This window comes from Haematobia irritans, chromosome 3 (assembly GCF_050003625.1).
Source record: "Haematobia irritans isolate KBUSLIRL chromosome 3, ASM5000362v1, whole genome shotgun sequence".
NCBI classification, from domain to species: domain Eukaryota; kingdom Metazoa; phylum Arthropoda; class Insecta; order Diptera; family Muscidae; genus Haematobia; species Haematobia irritans.
The window spans coordinates 163,378,056-163,394,499 of NC_134399.1; the positions used below are offsets into that span (position 1 = coordinate 163,378,056).

Genomic DNA, 16,444 nt, shown 5'->3' on the forward strand with positions numbered 1-16,444 from the left:
CACTTATTCCAATTGATTTATTTAAATACACAAATATAACAAAAAATGTTCATAGTTAAAAAATCTAAAATTTATGAACAATTGGTAAATAATGAAGCTCTATTAGATAATAATCATAGGTAGCTACCCATTCATGTTTAAATGAGTTCCTCAAAATTCTTTACGACTACTGTTTCGTAAAGTTGAAATGTTAAGACAAAGAAGCAACCTTTCATGAATACAAATCATCATCATATTCCGACACACATCGTGCCAAATAAGAATGTTATGTTAAAAATGTCATTGTTTGGTCAGAACTTCAATAACCATATTACTTTAAATATTTCGTCCACATCAAGTGTTGCATTTTTTTTGTTGAATAAATAAATACTCAATTGATTTCCATTCAATTGAATTTGAAAAATAAACATGTTATCATTTTGATGAATTCATAGATAAAATTGCTTTCGTTTATTAAATTTTGTGACTATTATTAGTTTTTGTTTTTAATAAATCAAAATAACTTTATTATTTTTTTTTTCAATTTCTTTATTTACAGATAGTCCAGTATCGCCAATGACATCACTGCTACCTTTAGTTTTTGTAATTGCAGTAACGGCAGCTAAACAAGGCTATGAAGATATTCTTCGCTATAAAACCGATAATATTGTTAATTGTTCACCAGGTAAGCTTCTGAGAATCAATCAACTAAGTGTCATCATTGGGAAATTTCAAATTGTTTGGAGAGAGAAACTAAATAGATAAAATTTAGCAAGTGCGAATGCAGACATCATTCAAATCAATTAAATTTGTTGCTGATAAGGTGGAATAATATTGCTGCTTCCATCATGATATTTCCTTGATTCAATTTTGAGAAAAAAAAGAGAAAATAATAATAAGAGATAGTAACAGGTTTGTTGGCAACAACTATCTTCTAAACAACGAAAAAAAACGTATATAACATATGTGACATTACCAATGGTATTTCAGGATTAGAGAACAAAAACAAATGTTAATATTCGAAAATCCTTTTATTGTTTTTAAAAATATTCCCCATTAAGATCTATACACTTTGGCATGCGTTTGAACCAATTGTAGAAGCACTTTAGCCACTCTGATTGAGGTATCTCCAAAACATGCATTCTGAGCGCATTAATTTCTTTAGGCATCGAAAAACGTTGACCTCTCCTTTTATTTTTAAAGTACGGGAATAAAAAAAAGTCCATTAGCGGCAAGTAAGAACTATATGGTGGACGAACCTTATATAGATGTTCTGAGTGCAAAATTTATTTGAGACGATGTGTGACAGCTCTTATTGTCGTGGTAAAGAGTGATTCGTCGGTTGGTTTTCCTGATTTCTGAGAAGACAACTGGCAAACAAATGGTTGTGTACCGCTCAGAATTGTATGTTCCGAAGGGCTGTTTTCTTTTAGCACTGGATACAACATTTGTATGGGCTATCCAGAACACCATTGCACTGGTGTTCTATGCAGAATATCTCTTCAGTGCAAGTCGCGCCGATATTGCCAGATTGTATTTTGATAAAGTGACGCGTCTTCGATTCACAATAGCAATTTATTGTGACTAATTTATCGAAAAACATGAAATTCAAAGTGGTACAGTGTCATAAATAATCGCAGCAATAAATATTTATTACTAATTGGAGCATTTCATACATTAAAAATGCAAGATTTCACTTTTTTCTATGATTGTTTTTAAACAGCTGATGACAGTATTGCATATTTTTATTTTATTTTTTTATTTATTTATTTCAGTCTATGGAATAACAAAAATTTTTGGAGATATTCTGGATAAACTCTGTTTTCTTTTAGTCCTTCAAGGCTTGGGGTATCCAGTGTTAAAAGAAAGCCATCGAGTTGTTCTATTGGTACGATTGAGACATGTTCAGTTTTCCGAAAAAATGGGGGATCATTTGTTTGGATGTGCTTCTTGCGCGAGCATCTTGGCTCATATTGACACTCGTACAGTCGACAGCGGTTTACTTTCGGGTTTATACGCGTAAATGCATGATTAATCTCCTCTCATGGTGTCATAGAAGTGTTTCGAAGCACCGCGTATTTTTGGAGCATTAGTTTCGACCAATCAACACGACCCTCTTTTTGAGCGATTGACAAATTGTGTGTGCTCCCACAACTTGTTTGACCGTCTAATGTTCATACAATATTGAATGTATGCTGGTGATGTCTTAATTTCACCATAGGTCACGTGACTATCTTGCAAAATCTACGTCAAAAGTTGTAAAAAATAATCGCACGAAAATGTTCACGATTTAATTCCATTTTTTTGGGCGAGATGAATCTTTTTCGGTAACTGTAAACAACAAAAATAGCGCTAGTATGTCAAAACATTCTGAGTGCATATAGCCTCAAAAATATCAAGCTTTCCGATAGAGCTGTCAGTTGGCAGATTGCAACACTAGGGTTGCATATAAGGTTGTAACGGTTGATATTTCGACTTTCGGAAAATTTTCTCGAAGATAGTTCCAATATTAACCGAAAACTATGAGAACGATATACTTTTTGGCTGAATTGAAAGCAATTATAGGGCCATAGTTGAGTGTCATTATGTATCTTCATAAAAATATTTACTAGTGCAAGCCTTCATGTACTACTTTAAATGTCCTCAGTGTTGTCCTCTTAAAAGTGGAAAGTGTGTGATCCAAACATATTTTTTTTCTGGAAACATGTTTGAGAGGATCATATTCTTAGTTGGTTTGAATATGATCACTGTGATCGGAAAATCTGTGAAGCCGAGTACGAAAGCCTTCAATGCACCATATGTCAGAATAAAATAAGGGGGAAACTAGACCTCTATAGTGCTCTATGAAGTTAAGTGGTCAGAGAAGATCCTGCAGGAAGCCCTATAATAGAGCAAATTCCTCTACAGCTCCGGAGAATAGAGACTGCACAAAGGATTTAAGCGATAACTGTGAATGGCTCAACACAACTCTTCGACCGATAATTTTATAAGTATCGAGGACATAGGCACCCAGATGAAGGATGTTATGTTTCATGGTTATTTTCATGCTTACATGCTTATTCGAATTTATTACGATATGTCCAAACATTTCAGCGATGTAGCCATAATGGTCTCAGTGATGGAATTATAAACGTGAAGTTTTGCAGTTATAAAATTGAAAGGCAGAATTTTTGAAGGTTTTAGTGGTGATCAGTTAACCCCAAGATTTTAGTAGTGGAAGGTCCCAGTAATAGAACAGTAGGCGTAAAGGTTTCGGCGATGGAAAGGTCCCAGTGATAGATTTTGTAACTCGAAGGTTTCAGTGGTGGAACTGTAGGCCAGAAGGTCACTATGTTGGAAGTATGAACTGCAAGGTCTTAATGAAGGAAAAACTCGAAGGTTTTAATGGTGGCATTTTGAGCTCAAAGATCTTAGTTGTGGAACTGTACGATAATCTTCAGAGATGGAACTTTTGCTCCGAAAGTCTCAATGTTGGAATTGTAGGTCTGAATGTTTCACCGACGGAACTATAGTTACGAAGGCCTTAGTGATGGAAGTGTTAACTCAAAGGTTACAGTAGTGGAACTGAAGGCCAGAAGGTCTCAATATTGAACTATAGACCGAAAGGTCTCAATGAAGGAAAAACTCGAAAAACTTGCGGTGGAACTTTAAGCTTAAACATCTTTTTGTGGAACTGTAAACACGGTCTTCGGAGGTGGAACTTTTTCTCCGAGAGTCTCAGTGTTAATACTGTAGGTTCGGTGATTTTTACGGCGTATTGTAGGTTCGAAGGTTGCATTCATTATACGTTGACCAAGGAAGTGACCAAAATACGTGTTAGCCAAGAGACGTATTGTAGCAAATTTACGGAAAACATATTGGGTGCGCAAATCTGTAATGTCGAATTTATAGCAGATTGCGTATTTCGTGATGTTCGCATGCCCAAAGAAGGAATATGATCCCCCAAACATGATTCAAGAGCATAGTTTTAATTTTTTTACGGAGAATATGAAAATTTTTGTCGTAGAATATTGTTTTCTCGCCAAACATAACTTGTTGATGTAGGGGCAGGGGTATCCCGGCCATTCCCTACGTATCAAATATCGTAGAAGCTTTGTGGGTACAACTGGGAGTGATATTTTATGAGCGGCCGCAACTGAGTGGAACGATAACATGAACTTTGGGTCGAACTCAATTAATGCGATTGACCCGACCATTGCTTGATAAAAGGCCCCAATATTTGAAAAGGAAGTGTATTGGGATTTTGCAGCATGATAACGATGGTCCACATCTTGCGTAAATACACAAATGGGAAGTCGCACACTAATTGCCCACTTGTTCGTATCGTTGACGCATGATCTGGCTGATCAACATTTTCGTTCTTATGAGGAATCCATAAATTGGATTGATTTAGGGATAGAGTCAAACATCGAGTAGTTTTCCGTCGCCATATCCTTATGTTGCCAGAAAGATGGGAAAAAGTAGTGGCTAGCTATGGTATTGTCCAAAGCTATCCATTACTTTTTTGATTCATCAGTAATTTCAAAAATTTGAAAAATTGCGTTTCAGTGTATTTCAAAGCTTCTTGGTTTTACTTAGCTTCTCTAAATATGTTAGCTCTCCTTTATTGAATCACTATTAAATTTTCACATAATTATAATTATAAAATTTACTTTACATTTTCCTTTCGTTCTATTCCCGCAGTGACGGTCATACGAAATGGCATAGAGGAGCACATTGAATCACAATATGTGGCCCCTGGTGATTTGGTGCTGGTGGAGCGCGACTGTGATGTACCCTGTGATCTGGTGCTAATACGTTCTTCAGATCCACATGGTAAATGTTTCATAACCACTGCCAATTTGGATGGTGAATCCAATTTGAAGACATTGATGGTGCCCAGGGATTTGCCCATGGTGGATTTGGATAAAATGCACAAGTTGGGTGTTATAGAATGTGAAAGTCCAAAGACTGATTTATATAGTTTTAATGGTAAAATTGAATTATCAGGTGCTGAGGGTAGAGTCCTACCATTGACGGCAGAAAATGTCCTATTGCGAGGATCACGAGTCAAGAATACGGAATGCGTTATAGGCTGTGCGGTGTACACGGGAATGACTACGAAATTGCAATTGAATTCCCGTTTGACACGTAATAAATCAGCTTCGAGTGAGGTGTATATCAATCGTTTCTTGATCTTTATACTGGTGGCCTTGATTGTCATTGTGACAGTATTGTATTTCCTTAAGCGTTACGATGAGCTCTTTGTTATACCACATTTGGCCTATTTGGGTCCCCCGGCCGATAGCTATAGTGTGAAACAATTCCTTCAGGATTATCTCTCGTTTTTGATACTCTTCAATTATTTGATACCGATATCATTGTATGTGACCATTGAAATGCATCGTGTATTGGGTGGTCTCTTCATGGAATGGGATACCCAGCTGTATGATGAAGCCACCGATCAACCATGTATAGTGAATACCTCAAATTTAAATGAAGAATTGGGACAAATCAATATTCTCTTTTCGGATAAGACGGGTACGCTGACGAAGAATGAAATGATTTTCCAACAATGTTCCATAGCGGGGAGGAAATACTTGTACAAGAAGACGAGGTTACAAGAAGATGGGGCAGCGTATCAAGTGGATATCAATAAATTCAATGTAAGTGAAATAGGTTTCAGAATAGAAGGGATTGAAAAATTTTCTCTCTCTCCTCTCTTTCAGAAAGACCAGAAAAACTTTTTTCAAGCTCTAACCATTTGTCATACTGTCCAAGTTGCCGGGGATATGAATAGCAATGGAACACCGGATGCAAATGAGAAACTGAAAGTTCCCGATGCGGAAGTCAAATCCGCAATGCCATCCGCAATCCCTCCGGTCTTAATGGGTGCAGCCTTGGCCAATAAATACTCCATCTCTGATATCACCGAGGAGAGTCACAATTCTAGTCAACAAAGTGATGTTAATTCTTTGGAAACCTCTTTATCGACCGATCCCAATGGTCAACCTATGACCATGTCTACACCAACACAACCTCAAATGACATCAGATGTCAATCCTCTATTAGATGATTGTGAAAAGGTCGAAAGACGTAAGAGGCCACAAATTGTGAAGCGGAGTCCTAATTTTGCCCGTGCCACACGAGTCCATCCCATGTCAGTGCCACCGCAAAATTTTGAAATGATCAATGGTGGTGGTGATAGACCTGTTATATTTCCTTCATCTCTTCAGAGTATACCCACAGGACGGCCTTTGTCAATGCAATTTAAACGATCTACCTCAGAAATGGATTTACCTGAATATGGAGGGGCCGGAAATGGAGCTAATGGTGGGACTAGTATGAGAGGGACTTCTGCAATTTTGGGCCACAGACGGTCTCAATCGTATGGGGCCCCTGGGGCCTATATAACACAACCAGGTAAACGAAAAAGTTTTTAGTTTTTGGAAATTGAAAACAGATTTTAATTTTCCTTTCCATTTCAGTATCACCTGGAGTTGTTTATCGTACACCCAGTACAGCATCTCGAGAATCCTATGCTGCTCCCAGTTTTCAAAGACAACCAACCATCCTAATAAGAGCCGAATCCCAGAGAAGGAAAAATGAAATTGAGCAAGTAGTGCAGTAAGTTCCAACAATCATTCGTAGTATCATTCTCAACACTTAACTGAGTTCTTTTCTACCTTAGCACCTTGGATTATCAAGCCTCTAGTCCCGATGAGAAAGCCCTCGTTGAGGCCTGTGCCCATTTGGGTTTGGTCTACATTGGTGATGATGATGAAATTCTGAAAGTGCGTGTTGTTCCTCCCCATATGGATTATACGCGTCCCTTTAGTGTGGGCAAAGTGAATGAAATGACATTCGATCGTTTACATGTCCTGGAATTTACCTCCGATCGCAAACGCATGAGTGTCATAGTCAAAGATGAGAACAATGATAAATGGATTTATACCAAAGGTGCCGAAAGTTATGTCTTCCCATTGTGTGGTAATCATTCCAGTGATATGATTGCAAAAACTGATACTCATATCAGTGATTTTGCTCGTTTGGGTTTACGCACCTTGGCCATTGCAAGAAGGAAAATCAATGAGGAAGAATACAAAGAGTTTTTGGCCGAGTTAAATGAGGCTAACAGTTCATTGGAGAATCGTAAGGAGTTGAGCGAGAAATGTTATGCGAAAATTGAGAGCAGTAAGTATAAGTGGAATGAGGAGGAGGATGAAGGGAGGGTAAGAGTGAGAGAAGTGAGAATATATATATATAGGATGGCTGATATGTATTGTAAGCGACTCCAGAGCGCTGTAATTTCTAAACTGCTCGTCTGACAGCTGACAGATTTTATTGTTTACAAGCTTACGAAAGCATTTTGTTCTATTGGATTCCGAAATAATTTTTTTCGTGATGGAATTCAAGCGATGATTAGTATGTCCGCTTTGAATACAAAGGGTTATGTGTTCGATCCCATTTTCGACCGAACACCAACAAGATTTTATTGGTGGATGATTCCCTCTCAACCGCAGTTTTTAATGTGGTGTTATCCATGTGGTTCTTTGCTTTGGTCAGCTAGTGTCCAGATCAAGGAAGTTTGCGACAAGAATGGGATGTGTCCTGAGTGATCTGGTGGTGATTCGGGTTTGGTTAGCTGGGCAAGTGAAAATGTGACGAGTGTCCTGTGCCCCTTGGTTACAGATGGGAAACACGTCAGCTACGCTGCTATCAATCATTGATAGGAATGAACTGAGGCGTCTGCACTTGTCTGATCATAGTTGGGATAAAATTACCCTAGTCTGTCGCGGGAGGTCTCTTTCCTCCGGTGCTATGGGTGTTGGTTGAGCACCGAGAACAAGATTAATCTTGTAGCTTCTCACCGCTCGCTCAGCTCATGAATCCTGTTCAGACCTGTCTGCATCTCGCGCTCTAGAAGGTGAAGATCAACACCTTACATTACTGAGTGGTGAATGCCTATCCACAAGATGGTGATTTGAATGGCTACCCAAGAGGTAATGCTTTGACAACATGTATTTGTGTCGATGGACTGGGATGATATTGGTCTCCGCTACCAGGAGTGTATTGTGGAGACATCCTGTCACAGTTCTAAGGGAAGCGTTCTGACAGGTCTGTATGTTATTCCACTGCGTGTCACTCGTTTGAGGTGTTCGGTATCACTGACCGACCAATTGTCTTATTTGTAGTCAACAAGGTTGCTTTGTCCGCAACCCAAGTGCTGCCTGCAAGCGACTTGAGGATCTTGTTTCGACCGTGGAGTATATCACAAATTGCACTGGCATGGGCAGACGACTTAAAAAGGCAGCCGAAAATAATGGGGTAATTTGTGGTCACAGTTTTTTTGCCGTCCATATAGTGAATAGTGCGGCAGTAATGAAGTCGACATTCTTGAGTGAAACGCCTTTCGGACTCGGTTATAAAAAGGAGGTCGCTTGTAATTGAGTTTCATATAGAATTGGGCAGCACTCATTGACAAGCGAGAACTTCACCACCTGTGATTCTTTGGATTTACATTGGACTGTGTGAATGATCTCAAAGCGGTCCCTTGCCAGGAATGCGCCAAAATACTGCAGACCCACAGCGTGTAATCGATTTGTCGGCCGTCTGAGGGCAATTATTTATGCCAAAGGTAGTAAATTCGAACAAATCTAAACTAATTCTAAAATTTGATGTTATTGTCGACATTATTTGCTCTTGAACAATTGGCACAATATATATCGCTTTACTTTGTTGCATTGCATACCAGCCACCCTGTAAGTCAATAGAGAACACAGGCCAGTTTCAAACCACTCTCCACTCTGTTAGAGAAGGACAGTTTTATGTGGCATTCTGTTTCCAGTGAATAAAGGCAATATTAGATATCGTAAAAAAATCCATTAATTTGCCCATAGATGGCGCTATTTATCTATATTTCGCGATGCATAAGACCGATTGGTTTCTGCGTTCTAAAGATGACATTTTCAGCAGTATATTCCAATGGATTCATTGCTACAGAGTGTGTGTAACAACAGTCAACCACTCTGGCTATTTTATCGTCTGCGACAATATATTTCTCGTGCTTAGTTTTCGCATAGATGGCGCTATTTATCTGTATTTCACGCTTTATAATTTTCCATCAAAATAATTTTCATATTCCCATTTGTGTTTTTTTTCAGATTTGGATCTCTTGGGTGCTACAGCCGTGGAAGATGCTTTGCAAGATGATGTGGCCGACACATTAATTTCTCTACAAAAAGCTGGTATTAAAATTTGGGTACTCACCGGTGACAAAGTGGAGACAGCTTTGAATATTGCCCTATCATGTGGTCATATACCTCAAAATGCCTTAAAATATTTCATCATCGATTGTAGCCGAAAAGAAGATATGTTGGTTCACCTGAATGCCTTGGATCGTGAGATTATTTTTGGAATGGGTCACGATTGTGCTCTACTAATCGATGGCAAAAGTTTAACGGTAGCTTTAACAGAAACTCCCGATGAGTTTCGGGATGTCACCATCAAATGCACGGCTGTGTTATGTTGTCGTCTCAGTCCTTTGCAGAAAAGTGAAGTTGTCTCATTAATTAAAAGTGCTCCACAAAATTTCAACACTGCCGCCATTGGAGATGGAGCAAACGATGTTAGTATGATCCAAGAGGCTCATGTTGGTATTGGCATTATGGGCAAAGAAGGGCGACAAGCAGCCCGATGTGCTGATTTTGCTTTTGCCAAATTTTGTATGCTAAAACGAATGTTGCTGGTCCATGGTCATTATCATACGAGCAGGCTATCACTGCTGGTCTTGTACTTTTTCTATAAGAATATCTTCTTTATGGGTATTATGTTCCTATTTCAATTCCATACCTTGTTCTCATCATCATCTGTATACGATTCGCTATTTTTAACATTGTACAATGTGATCTACACATCATTGCCAATATTCTTTATATCGCTAACAGAGAAACCCTATACGGAGGAGACATTAACAAGGTGAGTACTGTAGTTGATATGAGTTCATAGAGTCAAATATGGTCGCGTATAAGAGAGTCCTTTAGAAGAAGGATCATTGGTTGTGGATAGGTTAGGATATGTACACCTAAAAAGAAAGGGAATATATCTTGATAATCGACTTTTGGACTAAATAATTCGAGACCGATATTTTGTCATCTTCCTATTCATTTTATGAACCTATTCATTCTTTTTGTTTTGGAAAGCATGTCAAAGTGGTTAATCTTTTCTGACATCGGCCGGAGACGATCAATATACATACATACTTGTGACCAAAACCGAATTTTATTTCTAAAATGGAAATATCAACTTTGAATTGGAATTGGACAATTCAACAATGAAAAAGAAAAAAAGATTAAAATCTCCCAAAAACCTAAATCGACAATGAAATATTCCCCCGTATAATGAAAAATTATTTAAAAACAAGTATATACGGCCGTAAGTTCGGCCAGGCCGAATCTTATGTACCCTCCACCATGGATTGCGTAGAAACTTCTACGAAAGACTGTCATCCACAATCAAATTACTTGGGTTGTGAAATCTCAAAAAATTCTTAACATCGTTTTCTAAATTGTGAGTTAGTCCATACGTGGTAGAGAGCCAGAATTGAAATATGAGGGTCGCTTATATGGGGGCTATATACAATAATGAACTTGATATGGACCAATTTTTGTGCGACTGGGGATCGATTTATCTGAAGGCTATATATAACTGTAGACCGATATGGACCTAGTTAGGCACGGTTAACGGTCATATACTACCACAATCTACCAAATTTCAACTGACTCGGATGAAATTTTCTCCTCCAAGAGGCTTCAAAAGCAAATCGCGGGATCGGTTTATATGGGGGCTATATATGATTATGGACTGATATGGACCACTTTCGCCATGGCTGTTAAATATCATATACTACCACCACGTACCAAATTTCAACCAGCTCGGATGAATTTTGCTTCTCCAAAAGGCACCGGAGGTCAAATCTGGGGATCGGTTTATATGGGGGCTATATATAATTATGAACTGATATGAACCAATTTTTGCATGGGTGTTTGAGGCCATATATTAACACCATGTAGCAAATTTCAACCGAATCGGTTGAATTTTGCTCTTCCAAGGGGCTCCGGAGGTCAAATCTGGTGATCGGTTTATATGGGGGCTATATATAATTCCGGACCGTTATGGACCATTTTTTTTTTTGCATGGTCAGTAGAGACCATATACTTACACCATGTACCAAATTTCAGCCGGATCAGATGAAATTTGCTTCTCTTAGAGGCTCCGCAAGCCAAATCGGGGGATCGGTTTATATGGGGACTATATATAATTATTGACCGATGTGGACCAATTTTTGCATTTGCAATACCATCCGACCTACATCAATAACAACTACTTGTGCCAAGTTTCAAGTCGATAGCTTGTTTCGTTCCGAAGTTAGCGTGATTTCAACAGACGGACGGACGGGCGGACATGCTCAGATCGACTCAGAATTTCACCACGACCCAGAATATATATACTTTATGGGGTCCTAGGGAGCCACCGTGGTGCAATGGTTAGCATGCCCGCCTTGCATACACAAGGTCGTGGGTTCGATTCCTGCTACGACCGAACACCAAAAAGTTTTTCAGCGGTGGATTATCCCACCTCAGTAATGCTGGTGACATTTCTGAGGGTTACAAAGCTTCTCTAAGTGGTTTCACTGCAATGTGTAACGCCGTTCGGACTCGGCTATAAAAAGGAGGTCCCTTGTCATTGAGCTTAACATGGAATCGGGCAGCACTCAGTGATAAGAGAGAAGTTCACCACTGTGGTATCACAATGGACTGAATAGTCTAAGTGAGCCTGATACATCGGGCTGCCACATAACCTAACCTAACCTATGGGGTCCTAGAGCAATATTTCGATGTGTTACAAACGGAAAGACAAAGTTAATATACCCCCATCCTATGGAGGAGGGTATAAAAAAATTAAAATAAAAATAAGTAAATACGACCGAATCTTATGTGCCCTCCACCATGGGTTGCGGATGGCAAGACATCTTAAAAATTATATACCTACACGCAAAAAAATAATTCTTTCCTCCCAAACGAAATTTTAGACAAACAAAGTTCGTTTCTCATTTGCTTTTCATTGAAAGGAAGTGTATTTGGAAGAAAAGTATATATTTTTTGTGATAAACGTTTATTCTTTTCCAGGATGTAAAAACAATTTCATAAAGACTAACTCAAAAAATTTTTTTCTGGCTAATTGCATTTTCCCTCACATCTTTCTCACTTCCACGATTTTTTTTAGTTTTTAGCACCTTTTTCTGTAACACAAACAATGTAGAAGAAATTATACGATTTTATAAATTTTTAAAATTTTTTTTTACCTTTCGCCTGGACTGAGAATCGAACCGCGGACCATGCAATTTGTAAGCCAACACACTATCCACTGAGCCATGTAGCCGTTATTGTCATCAATAGACAATTACCCATATAAGCTATATTTATATAGCATAGCTAGCGGCGCCCACGAGCCGATTAAACAAAGTTTATTTAACAGAAAAATACATTTAGTTGGGCACCTTGGAGCAGTGGTTGCTACGTCCGACTTGCATGCCAAAGGTCGTGGGTTCGATCCCTGCTTCGACCAAAGTTTTTTTTTTTAACATATATTCCAGATATGGTCATAAGATTCCGAAAAAATGTTCAACATTACATTCTACTATATTAAATTTTTACTCTGAACTGTAAAATGTGTCTTATTAAAGACCTAAATTTAGAAAAGAACAGTGTTTGATATAAACGAAATGGACTGTGTTGTTGGTTCAAAAATAACTTTTTTTATTGAAAAAATAAAAATTTTGTAACAAACGAATTTTTTTGGTGATAACAGTGTATACTTTTCGAAGCAATTCAAAAAACTCTAACAAACGAAAAACGTTTTCGGTACACGTTTTCCAAACGTTTTTTTTCTTTGCGTGTAAATAAGCCACTTTAGTTCTTGATCGGTCGAACCAATATTCGCATGGTCAAATGGGTTAAAATGTGCTCCTCCAGACGTCAAAGTCGGAATGTCGTCATATTGGGGAGCTATTCAATCGGATCTGATGAAACTTGCTGCTCCAAGAGCCTCCGCAAGCCAAATCTGGCGGTCGGTTTATATGGGGGCTTTGCAAACCATCCGACCTACATCAATAACCGCTACTTGTGCTAAATTTGTTTGTGTGGTTCGGAAGTTAGCGTCATTTCAACAGACGGACGGACGGACATCAGTAGTTGAACTCAGAATTTCACCATGACCCAAAATATTTATTTTTTTACGAGGTCTGAGATCAATATTTCGATGATCATCCTAGAGTTGAAGATATATTTAATAAAATGTATGTGCTTAATCATTTTAATGTTTCTTGTTTCTGTTTTTCAGGGAACCCGAATTATACAAAAAGAATACGAACAACAAACAACTACAGTGGCCTTTCTTTTTGGCTTGGACTCTATATGCTGTATATCACTCCCTTATTTGTTTCTATTTTGCCTTCTTTATATTCTCGACCAATGATGTGGTTCTCAATGTGGGACAAACAGCAGAATTTTCTTGTTTTGGAACCTTGCTGATACAGTTGGTGGTTATTGTTGGAAATTTAAAGCTATGGTTGGAATCCAAATATCTAAGTTATTGGTACATAGTAACCATAGTAGGATCGATATTGGCCTTTATGGTGACCACTGTCATCTATAATGTCATTGATTTGTAAGTGAATTTTATTTTTGTTTTTAAGGGGAGAAAAAAAAATAATGCATTTTATTCTCTTACAGTAAATACGACACAGATATCTATTGGGCCTATAACAAATTGCTGAGTTCCATTCCAGTATGGCTTTTTACCATTATGACCACTGTAGCTTGCCTATTGCCTGATTTTACATTCCGTATGGCCAAACGAGGTTTAAATTTGCCCCAACGTAGTTTCTTCCCAGGAAAAAATCGTTTACGTTTACTACAATTGCAACGGACTAAAGTTCAATCGACACATCTATAGTTCCAGAGATTGCGAAGAGATGGGGTGCATGCCAACCAAACCATCTTGAAGGGGAATTAATTGTTTTATTTAGGACAAATTATTAGAATTTTGACACAAATATTCTTATGGTTGTTACAAAATTTGTTTTTATTTGAAAATACCAAAGCAAAAACGAAGAATCGTGTTTGTCTAAAGTTTTTTTTTCATAAAAATGTATTCTGTTTTGCTTTTCATGAATTATGGAAGATTTTTAAAGATGTATGTATATTAGGGTTAGGGTCTTTTGAAATTTTCTACAAATTCCCCAACAAAAGTCAAATCACAAAAGTATTGAATTTTATTTGTTATTTAGGTTTAATTCTAATTTTCTAAGTTTAAATGTAAGTGAGTTTCTACAAATAAGTCGCTATTCTTTTTGTTTCTCTTATTAATAATAATAGTACACGTATTAACGAAGTTGTCCAGTGCCAAATAATAGTCCTTAAGTTTTCTAGATATAAGATAATTATTTATTTTATACCATGACAAAATATGCAACAAACAATGATGTATGTGTAAATATTTTAAATGATCAACTAAAAGACAAATGAAATGACATATAAAATGAAAAATACAACAATGATATACTTTTTGCAGAAAAGCGATTTTTTTTTGGTTTTGTAGAGGACATATATAAAATAATAAAAAATTATTTACGAGGGTAATCTTTTATTTGGCAAACTTAGGGCGTTTTCGATTCGCAAAAAATATGTTGCCTTGGTGTTACACTACTTTTTCCATCATTGTTTTTTCGCCCAAATGATATTGTCATTCCAAAGTTATTGTTAATTCATAATATTGTGAGGGATACCGGATCCAAAATCTAAGATAGTGTCCTTGATATATGTCGTGCGTGAGAAATAAAATAAAATTTCTGCAAAATCACGCTCAAGAAAAAAATCAAGATTTATTTCTCTCTGATATGATAATTGAATTTTATTTAGCTGCCCTCTTTAAACCCTTTTTCCGTGTTGGCAAATGTCGTGAGTCTCGTGAATTTGTCGTGAGTCACGTTAATTGTCGTGAATCGTGCATGAGCGTGAGTCTTTAAAAGTAGCTTGTGCGTGAGTACCGGTTTTCATTTTGTGAACATGCGTGAGTGTGAGTGGCTACCAAACGTATCGTTCGTGAACGTGCGTGAATTAACATTTTGCTTCGTGTGAATGAAATTTCACTTATGTGATTATTCGTGAGTGTGAATGAAATTTCAATCACGCGATTATTCGTGAATTTTGCGTATTATTCGATTATTCGTGAATTTTGCGTATGGTCTCGATTGCTCTAAGAGAAGCAAATTTCATCCGATCCGGCTGAAATTTGGTACATGGTGTTAGTATATGGTCTCCAACAACCATGCAAAAATTGGTCTACATCGGTCCATAATTATATATAGCCCCCATATAAACCGATCCCCCGATTTGGCTTGCGGAGCCTCTAAGAGAAGCAAATTTCATCTGATCCGGCTGAAATTTGGTACATGGTGTTTGTATATGTTCTCTAATGACCATGCAAAAATTGGTCCACATCGACCCATAATTATATATAGCCCCCATATAAGCCGATCCCCACATTTGACCTCCGGAGCCTCTTAGAGGAGAAAAATTCATCCGATCCGGTTGAAATTTGGTACGTGGTGTTAGTATATGGCCTCTAACAATCATGCAAGAATTGGTCCATATCGGTCCATAATTATATATAGGCCCCATATAAATCGATCCCCAGATTTGTCCTCCGGAGCCTCGTGGAGGAGCAAAATTCATCCTATCCGGTTGAAATTTGGAACATGGTGTTAGAATGTGGTTCCCTAGATTTGATCTCCGGAGCCTCTTGGAGGAGCAAAATTCAGTTATATATAGCCGATCCCCAATCACACAAAAATTGGTCCATATCGGTTCATAATCATGGTTGCCACTCGAGCCAAAAATAATCTATCAAGATTTTATTTTTATACCCACCACCATAGAATGGTGACGGGGGTATAATAAGTTTGTCATTCCGTTTGTAACACATCGAAATATCGATTTCCGACTATATAAAGTATATATATTCTTGATCAGGGAGAAATTCTAAGACGATATAACGATGTCCGTCTGTCCGTCTGTCTGTCTGTCTGTCTGTCTGTCTGTCTGTTGTAATCACGCTACAGACTTCAATAATGAAGCAATCGTGCTGAAATTTTGCACAAGCTCGTCTTTTGTCTGCAGGCAGGTCAAGTTCGAAGATGGGCTATATCGGTCCAGGTTTTGATATAGTCCCCATATAAACCGACCTCCCGATTTGGGGTCTTGGGCTTATAGAAATCGTAGTTTTTATCCAATTTGCCTGAAATTTGAAATCTGGAGGTATTTTATGACCATAAAGAGATGTGCCAAAAATGGTGAGTATCGGTCCACGTTTTGGTATAGCCCCCATATAGACCGATCTCCCGATTTTACTTCTTGGGCTTATA

The 16,444-nt window shown here is 37.9% G+C and overlaps 1 protein-coding gene across 4 annotated transcripts in view; it reads left to right on the plus strand.

Annotated features, from left to right (window-relative positions):
• Positions 1 to 14,596, plus strand: part of LOC142228526 (phospholipid-transporting ATPase IF) — a 118,992-nt gene extending 104,396 nt beyond the window's left edge. For all 4 annotated transcript variants that reach the window (XM_075298978.1, XM_075298977.1, XM_075298975.1 and 1 more), the window contains 8 exons: positions 539 to 664; positions 4,663 to 5,624; positions 5,688 to 6,381; positions 6,447 to 6,585; positions 6,650 to 7,152; positions 9,123 to 9,936; positions 13,360 to 13,686; positions 13,752 to 14,596. In XM_075298978.1, coding sequence (XP_075155093.1) covers positions 539 to 664; positions 4,663 to 5,624; positions 5,688 to 6,381; positions 6,447 to 6,585; positions 6,650 to 7,152; positions 9,123 to 9,936; positions 13,360 to 13,686; positions 13,752 to 13,974 — 3,788 coding nt within the window. In that variant the 3' untranslated portion in view covers positions 13,975 to 14,596. The remainder of the gene's footprint in view (positions 1 to 538; positions 665 to 4,662; positions 5,625 to 5,687; positions 6,382 to 6,446; positions 6,586 to 6,649; positions 7,153 to 9,122; positions 9,937 to 13,359; positions 13,687 to 13,751) is intronic.
• Positions 14,597 to 16,444: the final 1,848 nt, after the last annotated feature.